The 16,292-nt window shown below is 41.7% G+C and overlaps 1 protein-coding gene and 1 non-coding gene across 2 annotated transcripts; both read right to left on the reverse strand.

The window, feature by feature from the left end:
* Positions 1–1,427: 1,427 nt before the first annotated feature.
* LOC119336021 (callose synthase 3-like) lies at positions 1,428–16,014 on the reverse strand. Its single transcript, XM_037608063.1, has 41 exons — positions 15,765–16,014; positions 15,555–15,655; positions 15,296–15,420; positions 15,070–15,163; positions 14,842–14,952; positions 14,613–14,750; positions 14,418–14,510; positions 14,218–14,309; positions 13,954–14,080; positions 13,371–13,508; positions 13,218–13,294; positions 13,032–13,125; positions 12,553–12,675; positions 12,338–12,452; positions 11,612–11,946; positions 11,481–11,533; positions 11,325–11,385; positions 10,918–10,999; positions 10,784–10,833; positions 10,620–10,706; positions 10,092–10,220; positions 9,804–9,992; positions 9,566–9,726; positions 9,253–9,376; positions 9,072–9,172; positions 8,645–8,774; positions 8,393–8,544; positions 7,039–7,148; positions 6,804–6,926; positions 6,646–6,714; positions 6,386–6,557; positions 5,621–5,765; positions 5,067–5,186; positions 4,867–4,985; positions 4,643–4,726; positions 4,303–4,415; positions 3,993–4,222; positions 3,115–3,915; positions 2,893–2,943; positions 2,126–2,311; positions 1,428–2,049 (listed from the first exon to the last, which is right to left on the reverse strand). The coding sequence occupies exons 1-41, from the start codon at positions 15,997–15,999 to the stop codon at positions 1,801–1,803; spliced, it is 5,889 nt and encodes a 1,962-aa protein (XP_037463960.1). The 5' UTR covers positions 16,000–16,014; the 3' UTR covers positions 1,428–1,800.
* Positions 6,637–6,717, reverse strand: LOC119342405. Its single transcript, XR_005165586.1, has one exon. It is a non-coding gene; the product is annotated as a small nucleolar RNA J33 (small nucleolar RNA).
* Positions 16,015–16,292: the final 278 nt, after the last annotated feature.

Raw genomic sequence — 16,292 nt, forward strand, 5'->3', positions numbered from 1 at the left:
CAACCCTGGGGCAAATCATCAAACCCCATGTAAAGTAGGGCAAATGATCCAAATCCTCACATTTGAGCTCAGTAACAGAGTAGCAATTACCATAACCGTGTCCTGTCAATAGTAATCAATTCCCCAAAAAAACTTTGCCACGCAACCTTTCAAAAATTACCCACTTTTGGTACCTAAGAATTATCACATCAAACATAAAAGTGATTTTGCCTTTATTTATCAAGAACTCATCTCTTGACATTATTTGACCTAAGAGGGTTAGTACGGTAGTGTTAAATTATCTTAAAATGTTATTAATACGCCATTTTGTTGCTGGAGAAAGAGAGTATTCCAATGTTCATGGGGTTGGGAAGACGAAGTGTATATGACATCTCCAACGCTGGCCCCTAAAAGGACACCGTAAATGTCCTTTTTTACATTCGGACTGTGCCCGCAAACAGGATACGGGAGCGTGCCGTCCAAAGCTAAACTTAAAACTTTCCATATTTTTACGCTCAGGCAGTTGATCAAACACCTGGCGTGCAATGGCAGTGCGTGCGGCCACGGGCACAGCCACAGACGCAGCCAACCATTGGCGCAGCTAGCTATGGGCGTAGAGCACGGGTGCCGGAGCGGAGCTCAAGCTCGAGCTGCCCATCCATGGCGGGCGTCGGAAGAAGAGAGGTGGAAGGTGAAGGGAGGGAGAAGGAGTGGAGAGATAGGAGAAGGCCACAACCGGGATGGAGCGCTCGCCGGCGGGCATGGCGGATGCCCTCGTGGTGGCATCGACGCTCGCCATCTCTGTTCAGGATTATTTTTTGGAGAGAGGAGAGAGAGGGCATGGATACATAGTGTTTTGTTGTTCGCCAGTCGGATGTTTGGACTCTCGCAAGCCCCCCTCTCCCCTCGACTACATACACGTTTGTTGTTAACATACAGGAATCCATACTTCTGAACTGTTCCGCCGACATATATGAGTCCATGTTGGATGGCAAAAATGGTCCGGACACTGCGGTCTGAACATATACCGGAGCCCGGAGGTTTGAGGGTCCGCTTAGAAGACGCCCTTAAGGAGCTTACAAATATTTGTGTCAGGAAAAGAGAGTTGGTTTTAATCTCAGTTTTGGAGGAGTTAACAGAGCATGTGGAGTACCCAGTATAAAAAATGGAGTTTCTATCTGGCTATAGACCGCGATCCAGTCAGTCAGCAATCACCATCTACATTGCCAAGATGGCATCCACCCTACCCCGTTTCAGATTGTACAGTACTTTCCATTCTGTACCTCCTCTGTTTTCAGGTATCAGTACACGCGACGCAATGCAGCACACAAAGTATATGGCCGTCATAAAGTAGAGCAATGCAGAAACAAAACGATCTCTGATCTGAGCCAAGCATAGGGCTCAAATTTACTCGACCCGAAACAAACCGCAGGAGACAAGACTCGACGTGATTGATCGAACCAGACAGCTCGAAGAAATTCTTCGCCAAACCTAATCCAGAAATTGTACTTCCTGCATATGTTGCATCAGAGAATCCTTCCCCACATCACTAGAAGTCTACATAAGGTCCAGCAGCCACACTAAAGAGCAGTATGTCTGTACATAAAGCGCAGTCGCAACAGCTCTGAATCTACACCTACACCGGAGAACACTACTAAGTAGCCTACACAGCCACCCGATCTCTGAATGAACAGTCGGATTCGAATCGCATGGGGAACAATCGTGGCAGCAGAATCTAGAAGAGTCGGGGGCGAGTTGCACCGATAATACTATGACGAATGAACAAAGTCCGCAGGAGCTAGCCCTGGATCTTCTTTCTACCTACTCCTTGTTCCGGGTGGCTCGGTCCTTCTTGTGCCCGCCGAGGATACGGGAGATCTGCAGGCCTCTGCTGAACGCCTGGTTGAAGAGCATCCTGGTCTGGAACTCGGACACGAACGGGAACCACGCGAGGAACGCGATGGGCGTGAACAGCAGGAGCCCCATCAGGATCTCGTAGCCCCGGGCGAGGGCCTTCACCGACCCCCACAGCCCGACCATCTCAACGACAGGCTTGATCGCTTGGGCAATCTGGCAAACAAGGTTAGGTGAGATGTTAGACCTGAGATAGAAAAACTGGCATGTGAATTGTTCACTGCTCACTAACCAGAAGCAGGCCCCATCCAGTCGGCATGAAGGCGAGGATGCAGACGAAGATGTCAAGGACTGTCATGTGGGCGATTGCTGTTAAGATTATGATGATGGAGATGAATGTTATGAATATCAGCCCCTTGATCAGCCGGAAGACGAGCTGGAACTCCGCGCTGAACCTCCTCCTGCCGACTGACACGGTCTGCAAAGAAAAATCATGACAGCTGAGTGTTCCGGCTCAAAAAGGAGATAAAATAAGTCACTGTATTCTCGCTGCAAAATTATGGCTTAGATAAGTTTATAGTAAATTTTTAGTTCGTACAAACAACTAAACTGGCAAGTTACTAAATATTCTACATCAGAACAGAATCTTGACTAAATAATATCTGACATAAGCATTGGACCTGTGAAAACTCACTCTCTGGGGCAAATGCAGACCAAACTAAGCTGAATATCTACACCAGAACAGAATCTTGACTAATTAATAACGACATGAAAGCACTGGACCTGTGAACACTCGCTCTCTGGGACAAACGCAGACCAAACTAAACTGAATATCTACACCAGAACAGAATCTTGACTAGTTAATAACGACATGAAAGCACTGGATCTGTGAACAATCGCTCACTGGGACAAATGCAGACCAAGCTAAACTGAATATTCTACATCAGAACAGAATCTTGACTAATTGATAACGACATAAGCACTGGATCTGTGAACAATCGCTCTCTGGGGCAAATGCATACCAAACTAAACTATAGAAACATAGAACTTTATTATTACCTTCATAACAAGCAGCATGACCAGAATCACAACCCATGAGAAGCCATAAACCTGGAAATGGCATCAGTTAGAAAGACTGCACAGACCAGACACATACGCAAACATCTGTCTGATTACAAAATACTCCCTCCATTCCGATTTACTCGTCATGGTTTTAGTTCAAATTTGAACTAAAACTACGACGAGTAAATCAGAACGGAGGGAGTAAGAAAGAGATATTACCAGCACGCTTTGGTTATACTGCTTGGTTATATTCAAATGATACACAAGCCCGTATTGGTAGATGAAGAAACGCAATGCAAGAAGTATTTCAAGAATGGTGCCACGCTTCCCAGAGTGACGAAGAGGCCCCTGCTCTTTGTCCCACCATGACTCCCAGCTTTTCTCTGGCGCCACACCAATACCTCCACGGTTACTGATCCACTTGTTCCAATCAGTCCAGTCATCCACAATCTTCTGCCACTCGAATCCAGAAGGGTTGAAAAGGAAGGGTGCAAAGAGCCAGGTGCCCACCATAAACCACATGGAAACAGTGATGAAGATGTAAGTGATAGCTCCTCTGTACGTCTGTCCGAAGATCTCATACACGACAAGCAGAATCATCAGCTCAATACCCTTCACGAAATGGCTGCGAGAATAGAGTCGGTAGTTCTCGGCGAATTTGGCATGGAACACCACAAACCCACGTCCAGTCGCTCTATATTCAGCTCCTCCGTGGAGTAGCGTCCTTCCATAATAGTGAGTTTTGGTCCCAAGCGAAAACGTGAAGAAAACAGATGCCAACTGGAGTTGCATGAGCACAAAGTCACTTAATGCCGTTCTGAATCCTCTCTCCAAACCGATCTCCATCATCATGGGCAATGCCATCAAAAATCCAAGTTGAACAAAAGATTCTGATGCAAGCGCGACCTGGAGCGGTGTATTATGCACGAACCTCTTTCCAGTAGCAAGTGCTGCATCAAGTCCACTGAGGACAAGATACAAACGCCCATAAAGGAAAGCATACACGGTCCAAACTGTAATCTGAGACCAAGCAGAATGATTTAGGCCAAGAGTTAACCAACGATTCAGGAAAGAGATGTTTAGGGTTCATAACTTACCATTGTGCTGAAATAGAACCCAATTGTCGTATAGTAACACGACAACATTCTGAAGAAATCAAAACGGTGCCCCAGTCGGTAAATGTCACGGCTGAGTGTCTGTTCACCGTTACCATTTGCTATCTTTGCCTCAAATAGTGAAATCTGATTAAGACCCACATCCCTTCCCTTGCCAACTTGCATGTATTCATGATGAGTGACATTGCCTTCACGTAATGTAGAATTGAATCCTGCAACAGAAGATGTCATGTTATTACCAAAACGGAACCAGATTTCCTTAACTCCAGCACCAATAGCAAAAGCTTATCACCTGCAAATATGTCCTCACTAAGATTGATAATCTTAGATGCTTTACTTATACCACCCCTTGTAAGGTGGAAAAGGCGATCAAATATATCAGGATGGCCGTAGTGGAACCGAACCCTGCAGAGAGATGTTCAAAAAACAAATTGTCAAGGAAGCGTTCAGAAAGTCGTGACTCAAGGAACTGTCGAAGTGTCCAGTAATTTTAGTTAGTACCATGATTTAGAAAGAAAAATGCAAGCAGCCAATTCAAACAATTTAATATGATTATGAAAGAAAACTAATAGATACCACAAATATGATTATGACATGCTCTGCATGTGTGGAAGATACTGTAGGATTAATACCTCAATGGATTGGCAAGCACACGCTGTCCAATGGTCACAAAACTCGTCTCCTGATTCGACATGAACCAGGCAAGTGATGAAACACTGCACAAGTCCAGAGGAAAAACCACAGGATTAGCAAAATGAAATAGTGCACTAATTCCATGTTAAAATAATCCAAAGTGGTAACACAGGTACATAATTTAATTAATTACAATTTTAATGAAACAAAACTGTCAGATTACCTGCCAGTAAATATATGCTCTCTTACTCCAAGTATCGATGGATATCTCACACCATCATGTTTCTCCAAAAACTCTTCCAACAAATTTCTCATTTTCAGAGCCTCCTCCATGTAATGTTCCTGTTATTGATAGCATTGAACAAAAGAAGGAAAAGGAGAAGTGAAATAATTCCTTCAAGCAGCAAGAGCAACAAGCTGTACCTGGTTCATATCTATAGTTTGGAGACATTCGCCTCGAGTAAAAATTATTGCATGGTTCTGATTTTCTGGCTTTCCCTCACCTAGAATAGCATTGCCTGGAAGCTTGATCTTGTAGATGACCTACGCACAAAAGATAGATGGCAAATAAGTCTCATTTTGCACCACTGAGAGTTGAGACCACACAAAGGTATCTCAAGGAAGAAAGCCTGATGTAAATAGGACCATTGTGATGCTTGGTAGCAATAAAATGGACTTCTTCACAGATTAAAAAAAGTGCTCGTAAACATAAACTTTAGTGGGCAACATGGGAAATGAACAATAGCTTATGTGGATGCCTTTAAGACAGTCTCACAAATAAGTTTCACCCTGTCAAAACAAGGATTATCTTTTTCACATGCCTATTTGGCCTAGATAACATAAAGCCTCCTCAAATTTATTCCCCGTCTTCCACATCAAGTGGACATACTTGAGAATAAACAAAGAGAAACACAGTCAACATAACTTGCAGCAAATTTAGCCAAGGTATACTGAATTAACAGAGAATTTTGCCGTACCTGGTCAAGACTCTGTCCAGGATCATCTGATTTTGTAACAGCAGCCTTCACCAAAACTGAGTAGTAAACTTTGTCAGTCTTCTTGTTTCTATCTTGGCTAGGTGCTTCAACTTCATCAATATAGGCAACACGAAAAGATGGATATCTGCCCAGCAAATATATTTCTATTATTTCAGTACCATCATATATCGTATATACAATACAAGTATGTGTCTAAAATACAAATAATGACACTTATGAATAATGTGCCCTCATAAATGCAACTATCTAGCATTCAAGCACTGGTTTTGAATGATAATGAAACTTGATAGACCAGGACACCGAACACCATGCACTAATTACCGACTAGGATAGACATAAAATAAAATAAAATTACAGTTTTCATTATTGGCTACTGATTATTAAGAATATCGACAAACTGCCAGTCGTCTAGCACAACTAACATTTCCCACACATAGAAATGTAAAGGCACTGCCAACAGAATACATGCATGTTTGCATTAGCGTATGTATACTCCCTCCGTTCCTAAATATTTGTCTTTTTAGAGATTTCAAATGGACTACCACATACGGATGTATATAGACATATTTTAGAGTGTAGATTCACTCATTTTGCTCCACATGTAGTCACTTGTTGAAATCTCTAGAAAGACAAATATTTATGAGCAGAGGGAATAGCTGACAAAGAAATGGACCAAATTAAAGATTCATAATCCACACAAAGCAACATATATCCAGGACTTCCAAGTCTCAAACTGAAACTTACGTTGTCATTAGTCTCAAAATATCATGTGCACAAGGATCACCAGAACGTTTCTGGATTCCATACTGTTGGCATGAGACAACATATGTAAATTTCATGTCAGCTATCGCTTTGCATTCTGTCATTAATTCAGATTCCTTCATGTCAGCTATCTCTCTGTAGCCTTTCATAAGATCTAACAAAGAGAGAAAGAGAAGTGAGAAGTCATTATAATTGCCAAGGCCCCGTTCAGAAGAACAGCATAGGCTAGCTAACGGAAATACCATCATCTTTGGCATTATCAAGAAAAGCCTGAAGCTCCAAAGCTTTTCGGTAGTACATCATCCCTCTTACTGTTTAAACAGGAGCAGCAACGATTTTAAAACTGGACCACATAGCAAGACACAAAGAGCAGGCATGCGAATGGGGTGTAAGAAAATACCAGTTCTTGTCAATGTTTGTCCCCTATATGATGCCCAAAGACGAAGCTCATCTTCTATTGTATCATCCTCACGGGCCTCCTCCTCAGATCTGTTCACCCTTTCGAGGAAATTTTTCCACTCATCTTCAGGGTTTGAACATTATCGTGAAACAAAGTCAGTTTTGATGGCAGCCAGAAGACACAAAGAAATCCGCATATGCTATTCAAGCAAAATGTTACACAAGGGAGAAAGAACCTGGGTAAATTTTTTGCAAGTAGAAAAGTATGGTAATTCCATCCTCATTTGCCTCTTCTAGATTATCTGATGAAAACAGAACATCTTCCTTGTAATAAGGAGTCAAGACCCTGCAGTACATAAGTTGTTCCAGAAAGGAAATGTGAAAAAGGTCAGAAGATATAATCAAATGAAACATTATGTAAGGTAAAAACCATATATACAACATCTTGCAAAAGAGACATGGCAATTATATAGTAAAGGAAAAGAATTGAATTGCATGTTGTGTAGTTCAAAGTCAGACAAAACAAATAGCAATGCATATTGTATTATTCCAGGATTATCCCAATGTTGTGTTTACTCTTATGTGTCCCATGTGCTCTGCTTATATACCTTTTGATCTACACCTGAAATATACTCCCTCCGTTCACAAATATAAGATGTTTTGGATACTTCAATATGGACTACATACAGACTGAAATGAGTGAACAAACACACTAAAATTAGAACATCTTACATTTGTGAACGGAGGGAGTATCAATTATCCTGTCATTTTCTACAAATATTTAGAATCGTCCGAATGCTTAATAAGTTAGAAAATTTTGAATGAAAATGAACTAAGAATCCAGTGCCTAAATTAGGAACCATTGACCTAAAGTCAAAGTTCCATATTTCAAAAAAATTATTCTTACATATGGAGCTAGAAGGCATTTGGCAGCATTGTCATTCTTGTGGATCATTTGGAAAGAAAGAAAAATAACGTAGTACTATTTAACAACTACATCCCACTCCTGAACTGATCAAACTTTGTAACCAGCGCTTAACGTCCTGGTGTATGGCTTGGGAAAAAGAGCTGCAGATTCTTAGGTCGTGGTGGCGGTTGTTACCTAGCGCAAGATATGGGTGCTAGGTTGTAGGTTTCTCAGTTGTCTGTTTGCTTGTTGCTAACCGGAGACTAATGTAAGACCTCGTCTTTATTCCTTTCTTTCTTCTCGTAATAAAAATGGCAGAGATACCAAGGGAGCACTGACACTAAAAACCCGACAAGATTGTAGTAGTACGTGATATATTGGTCACATATAATTAAATCTAGTCAGAAACCGCATGCCATCTGGTTTTTCTTTTATTGCTGGAGGGGTGGAGCCACTTACAAGGAAGGCATTCGGTGTTTCAAACAGGCACGAATGAAACATGATAGTTATAGAGAATTATAATATTCAAGATTTTTTAACTGAATATTCAACATAAAAAGCCACTATCAAGACAGGATATGGGCAGCAAAGAAAAATATGACATCTCTAGGATAAGATGGAAGGCTTGGTAGGAAAGAAACATTATGCTCACACTACTACCGAGAACACTAGTGAGAACTTACGAGAAGGGCAACATGTTCCGCACTTTTGGAGCATTTGGCATATCCATAAAAAGAGAATTTGCAAAGAAAGATATTCTTCTTCTAGCATCAAGGTTTGTTGGGACATCCATAGCAGACTCTTTGACGGTGAGCAGAAGATGAAGCCTCTTTATCTGAAATCAGTATGAAGTAGTAGGTATAATACAGCAACAGGAACAAAAGAAGTGTCATATAAGAAACTGTTAAATAAAAAAACAGGGCTGAAAATCAAACCTTTTCAGTCCATGCATTTGATGCCTCCACAGGGAACTTAATAGCTTTAGTAAACAATTGATCTTGCTGATCAAGCGGTGTCATTCCTTCGTGTTTTTTAGCATTTCCACCGTGTATGGAATCCAGTACACTTCAATGAGAGGAGAAACATAATAGCACTAGTTACCACAATATTTCAAGAAAGATCAGATGATCAATTACCATAATCAGCGCGGTTCATCTTTAGAGAACAGAATGTGGAAGCATAGAAGGATTTTTCTAACGCTAAACCTGAAGGCAGCAAGCACATATGCATATGCATGACAGACAACAATACAGCAGCATGTAACCAAAACTATGGATGCAAAGGCTTGGCATAGATGTGAAATAGTATTTCAGTAAAAAAGCATGCCATGCTGTTTTCATAGAAGGAAGCTAAGGTCCTCACCTGCTGAGCTCTTGTTCCTCCATTATATCCTTTGTGACCACCTCAAGCATATCTTGGAACAAAATAACAACTTGACCCAAGTCTTCTACCTTATTCTTTTGCTGTATTCAAACAGATAGATACAGTGAGAGGGAGGAGGGGGGGTGGGAGACCTACAATCATGAAGACAAATTCTGTATACCAGTAACTCAAGTAGCTCAATGAGCTTCTTGCTCAGGGCTGGAAGACTCCTCATGTTCAGATCCCTTATCAGAGTTTCTTCGGCTATATGTTTATCAACAACTTCAAAAATCTCTTGCATAACACTGAAATAGGCAGCACACGTTTATTCAGGAGTTGGGTACAAAAACAGAACTTCAGTTAAGGAATAGAAGTGCAAAAGAATGAAATAGGCATCACACGATTAATCTGGAATTCAAGGTTTCAAAACAGAACTTCAATCAAGGAATAAAGTGGGTGAGAAAAGACTAAACATATGATAAGATAAAACATACACTTTCTCTCGTTGACCAAACACTAAGGTGTTGATGATGTTTTTGAATGAAGCATAGCATTCTCTGATAGCATAGGAAAAATACGGGTCCGATTTCATTCTCTTGTTCAGATCGCGATAATTTCCTCCACTGTCTGCCGCCATATCCAATGCTATCGGAATCTAAAATACAGTATAAATAAATAAACAAATGTGTGAATCCAATTAAAGAAAGTACAAAGTGGTCAAGAGGTAAACACCTTGCTAGCAAGTAGAAAAGGTGGCCATTGGAATATATCCAATTCACGATCTTTGCAGTATGGAACAAGTAGCAAGTCCATCTCCCTGTTATCTATGAGATCTTCTTCACGGAAACTTGTGATAATTAGGTTCCACATTTGGGCAAATCTTGCAGCTATTTTCTCTCTCTCTTGTTCATTACCAGAAGGCTAAAAAAATTATGTCAGGTCAAAAGAGCTAATGAATGTAGCATATTCAATCTGATTATCCAACAATCTACTCCTGACGTCAAACAGGTGAAAACTTACCTTAGCAAGTTTAGTGGAGAAAGCAGCCCGGAAACCTTTCCTCTTGTGTTGATCAGAAGGTATCAACAATTTATTGAAGGCCCAAGGCAAAGATTCAAAGCGAGATCTTAACATGCCTAAAGTCCGTATCTGATTTCATGGGTCAAGACTATCATAAGTTTCTTTGATGATGATAGACAATGCTCCAGAATATTAGGTAAATAAACAATAGAGCATGATGGTTACCAAGATAAACATAACGAGGCTAACTGATAGATTAATTCATAATAAAATAATATAACAGTAGAGAGAATTCTTTTTTCTAGCTAACAAGAGAGAGCATTCCTGTGTGCAGTTTCACAACTGGAAATGGCAGGCTAAAAGTAGGGATGGTGAAGTTAAAAACAACAGCCTTAGCACCAAAGTTTTGTAATTTGCTACTGAATGCAGAGCAGCATAATAGGACAAGAAAAGCAATTCAGAACCAAAGCAGGCAGAGCAAGCCCAATCTGTCAAGTAATAAATTGTAATTCTGCAAATTTTACTAACCTCACCAAGTCGACGACAAGCCCCATAGATACCACCAATCAATGTTGAGAAAACTGCGTACCAAATTTGAGTGTCCATGAAATAGACCTGGACAACACAACTGACAAAACTTAGTATACTGGTTAAACAACTTCTTTTGACAGAAAATGAGGATTGAAGCATACAAGAATTATTGGAGCCCAAAGTGCGATGACAACACCAATATTGTTACTTGCTGCAAAGAAACCAAAATAAGAACACCAAAAATTTCAAGAAAAAAGGTTACAAAGAGGAAGACAGCAATCTTCATCATAAATACCATTAGGGAAAAACTCATGCCACTGGAAATTCCGAATCGGTTCTCTCATTATATCTTTTGTTGGTTGTACCAGAGGCTTGATCTGAAACCAGCAAGTAAGAGAAGATGAATAAGCAGCACTAGTGGAAAGCTGAGTGCTAAGAAGGCTTGGTCCTGACTGAATCCCAAGAAAATAGACAAGACAACTGATCTGCAACTATTTTACATGCCATCCAATAGGTTTTTGGGATTCACCAACATGCTGCTGATGCCATTGACGTTCAAACATGTACATTCAAGAGCAAGAAATGGCTTATGTACACAAATTAATTTAACTATGGAAACAAAAATATTGAGGCAGTGAGGCCACATTTGGAATGCAAGGAATAGAGAATGTTCTAGATTTTCTGCAGGAAGTGACTAGATACCTCAATATAGAAGCTCACTATCAACTTCATCGCTAAAAGGAGAACCCAGAACATGGTATACCTATCAGTACAACAGTGATTAGTGATTAGAAAAAAGCATAACAGTAAAGCCAAGTATGAAGATGAGTTAACAAAGTGATTCAACTCTTAACATACTTGAAGAGAGAGAATGGGCCTTCATGCATTCCTCTGCCAACAAATAATCGAGGCTGCAGATACATTTGGAAAAATATATCAACAAACAAACCCATGTAATTAATGACAGGAAACAATAGATGGAAAATTACCTGGGACCACCACATCACGAATGTTATGACCTTAACATTTGAACTCTCAAGTATCCTTCTGATACGTGGGAAAAGAAATAGCACAGCCGCAAGAATATTTGGCGCCAAATATATAACAACAGCCAAAATGTATAATGATGGCTGATTCTGACCATTGCCAAGCCAACTTTTTATTATTCTTGAAAGAACCGAAGGATTAGACCAGGTATATGCATAAGTCACAGGTAGAATCACAACCCATGCAGCAGCTGATACTAACTTCAGGACATATCGCAGCTTTCTTGCAAACGACATGCTTCTTCTTGCTTTCCAGCCAAATACAATGTCCAGGGTGGCTGCGTTGATTATATTTGTCGAAGTTAGTACATACAATATAGTAACTATGCATACATCTTAGCTACAATAAACATGGTTGAACATATATCCTTCAGTCATGTTACTAATTTAATTATTGTTAGGTCGCTGGCAAAGCAATCATACAGATATACTTGTGTTGTCATTTAAACACATATTAGTTAGGCCTCTCCCTAGATATTAGAGTAAGACTCATTAAGTATTTAATGTTTTACATCAACAGCGCTACAAAAAGAAGATATCAAGCTAGATTGGCACTGCAGTGTTTCTGCTTAATACTAAGCTACTAAGCTGCCTACTAAATAATTTAGATCTGCATTGGCAAATCTCTAAGCATGAAGAGGGAGGTAAGGTAGGAGTTCAGTCAAATACCTTGACCCAATTTTAAAACAGCAGCAGTTATAAATATGCTCAAAACCTGTTTGAAAACTCCAGCATCAAAGATATCACTTGGTGTGCCACCATTCCACGCAATAATAATCATAGCCTGCATTGAAACGAAACATCATAAGAAGTAGTATGTGAATGTCAATTCTCAAGTGAAGGAGTGAAGAGAGGGCGAGGGGAGGAGGAGGGGAGCAACAAACCTGCAAGGATAAAATTAAGAAGATCCACATTCTATCAAAACTACGGAATATGTGCCAAAATGATCGTATCTCAACAAAATTAATCTTTCCCATCCAATGGACACTGCCAGCAGATCTTTCCTCCTGGATTACGACAAAATGAAGTATAATCAGAATTGATACACAAGGTTTCTTTATTTCATGTTTACGTTAACAATATACATCACTCACATATCCGTGTAGGCTTAACAACTTAACAGACAAAGCAAAGACATGAAAAACAAGCAGAACAAATCTAGCTGCAGTGTGCTTTATTGCATCCATTGTCAACAGAAAACAAACATGCAGCATGTGATCAGAATATCTTATTATCAAGTTCAATTCATGAAGACTTAAGCACTGGTGAATTGTATTATTATATCACAGGCAACTATCAATGTGTTCACAGTTGACACGAAAGAAATTGCAATAATGTTAGGTATTAGTATCAAGAAACGTACTCCATTCAGACGATTAGGATAAGCAAATTTGGGAGTTTTGAAAAAATCTGCATCAGCTCTCATGGGCCATCCAAGCCGGAAGCAGTCAACTTTCCTGAAAAGCAACACAAGAATAATTTGAAGACTTCCGACAAAATCAGGGGAACAATATATTGAAGGCAACAACTAAATACGACTGCTGCTTACCAAAAGTACTCATTTAGATCATCGTAGTTCCTCCAGTGTGAGTGTTTTGATTTCATTGTCTTGCTCCTGTGAGCTTCCTGCAGAATTTAAGAATTTAACAATCAGGCTTGAAATGGAAAGAAAAACAGTCTGAATACGAATGTACAACTATACCTCCTCTATAACCCTGTATATCGGAGTCACAACTTTCATCAAGAATGCCTCTTCATCACCACCATAAGCTGGTTTAACATTCTCACCAGTCATTGGGCTCACGTTTCCAGCCAACATACCATAGAGTTCAAAAGCCATCTATATGAAGATCAGAAACAGAATTCTTACCAATAAATATGATGGCACCAGAAAATACAACGTACAGACTTGAGCATTGTACTAACACAAAAGCATCCCCCGATTAGCATTTTTTTTCAAACAACATTTTTCTCCATTGTCATGAATATGAATTTTACAATAGCTAAGCTCACAATGTGCGGTTATCAATAAATATATCACCAGGAATATAGTATGTAATATCCTTGCTACCAAGAGTAGTCATTTGGACATACGTAGGATAACTGTGACTATTACGATCAATGAAATTCCGCACAAAAAACTTATTTTGAATTGTGGTATTCAACATCAAATTCTTAGACCAATTGATCAGGTATCATGTTTGAAGAATTAATAGGACAATGGCCGAACATATACAAAAATATATGACAATATGCGTAATCTGCGAAATAGAAGTTGATCTTACATGATGGTATATGTAGCAAAGACACTCTGGCATGAATCTCAAGTTAGCCGCCTCGCCCCAAATCAAAAGGTAGAGACCCATATAGAGAAGCTTGCGTTGCTGAACTTCCTGTTGGATAGTTGGCAACCTACACATTAATTGGTCCAGACGTTGAGTTAAACGGTAACTCATGAAGAGATTTAATATTGGTATCAATCACGGCAGAAGTAGGCCATAACTGAACTTAGAAAAAAACAAGGAATTGTTGGACTTCATTGAACCTACCATAAACTGCTTTTGCGGCCAAGGTACTTGCACCACATCTTATAACTCTTAAATAGCTTCTTCATTACATAATCCAGAGCCCTGTCATCCAACTGGGAAAAAAACAATACATCTTCACATTACTTGCAGGCACGTGAAGAAAGACAAAAATAAACATGCCCAGTTCGTCATAAAATAAGTTGAGACGGAGAAACAGGAACCTTAGATTGCTGTTCAGGCTTTGGTATCTGCCTTATGTGCACATTTGCAAGTAGCAGGATGAGATGTTCCCTTTGGTTGGATACATTATCTTTCTGCAAAGAGTGACTCAAGATTAGATGATGTGCATTTTCAGGGTAAAACACATGTAAACACGCAGTGCCACAGACAAATAAAACCATCTCATGCACCGTTACCTGAAACCCAAACATGGCCTGAAGCCAGTCGAGAAGATCTCTATCGGTCTTCTTCTCATCGGGCTTCTTTTCCTGCTCCTTGTCCTTGGGCCACGGCAGGCCTCTTATATTGCGAAGAGCGTAGACAGCGGCTTGAATCTACAAAATACAAGGAGCAACTCAGTGAAAGAGACAATTAATGAGCTCTAAGGCGGCATTTGTTGCAACAAGACTAGATATAGAAGGAAACCTCTGGGTTTTGCATTATAGCTTGGTCGGTACTTTCGGGGTCGAGAGGCAGGATATTGTAAGGCACATAGAGCTTCTTCTTCTCCTCGATTTTGTTGTGCGTGTCCAGAATCTATGTACCAACAAACACACGCCGCGCAGCAGATGAAAAACGGATGATATTTCACAATGAGCAAAGGAAGCGACAGAACCCATATATGGTAACAAAAGAAACCAATCGATTACGCACCGCCTGGTCGACTTCGACGGACTGCGACACGTTAACGGCTTTCAAGACCTCGAACAGGACGGCGGCGGTCTGGTACGCTTTCGTGAGCAGAGCACTGACCAAGCAGTAAGAAGAATCACATTACTAACACAGAACAAGCAATGGGCCTTGCCATTTGATAGGCAGGGCAGCAGTTAACTGTGAACATAAGCGTAGCAGCGGCGGACGAAAGAAGCGGGTGGCTCACCGGTCGGCCTTGTCGGCGGCGTTCTGGAGCGCCTGGATGTACTTCTTGTAGTACTCGCGGTAGAAGCGCTGCATCTCGCGCGCGTCGCTCTGGTGCACCCTCCCCTTGAGGGTGGGGTCGTTCTCCTGCACAAAGAGTGAGCTCAAGCAGTCAATTAGAAGCTCGCATTCCTTGTCCCATTAAGCCAGAATTGATAAATTGGGGAACATGAATGAATGAAGATGATAAATACTAGAAGATGAGTGGTGGTAAAAATTACCCTCTCGAGCCTTTGCAGCAGCGCGGTCTTGAACTGGCGCACTCCACGGCCGCTGGAGGTGGGGTCGAGCCGGTGGGCCTTCTCGAAGGCGTAGAAGCGGCCTGAGCGGAAGCGCAATGAGCAAACCATGCTTGTTTTCATGGCGAGCAAATTCAAGCGATTGGGCACAAGTGAAGAAGTAGATCGGGGATGGGCCGGTGTTCTACTTACAGAGGTATGCGACGCGCGGGTTGCCGGCCTCGACCTCGTTGGCGACGCGGAGGATGGGCGCGATCTCGACGAGCGAGGAGGGCACGACTTCGCTGTCGAAGATGGACTCCCCCATGTTGCCGACGGTCTGCGTGCGCAGCAGCCGCCTCCCCGCGGACGAGGCCCCCGCCGGCGACGGCCCCCCCGGCGACGCGGCCGAGGAGAAGTCCGCCCTCCTCCCCCCCGGCGCCGCCATCGCGCCCTTCCCCTCCCCTTCCTTACCCCCTCAAATCCGAATCCAACAAGTCGTGAGTAAATCGGCAGTGCGGGGGCGAGCGGCGCGAGAGGTGGGTTCTGCGGCTCGCTTGCCTGCGACGGAGGGAGGAAACCCTAGGTCCGGCCGGCGGCGAGGCGGAGGTGCGGGAGTGGCGGTGAGCTGGGGATGGACTGGACTGTGGGCGGGGCGGGGGGTGGGTGAGGAGGAGTAACGGGACGGGGGAAAGGTTTTGGCCGGGTTTTGAAACTTTTTTTGCGGCCTCGCCTGCCCCG

This window comes from Triticum dicoccoides, chromosome 7B (assembly GCF_002162155.2).
Source record: "Triticum dicoccoides isolate Atlit2015 ecotype Zavitan chromosome 7B, WEW_v2.0, whole genome shotgun sequence".
NCBI lineage: Eukaryota > Viridiplantae > Streptophyta > Magnoliopsida > Poales > Poaceae > Triticum > Triticum dicoccoides.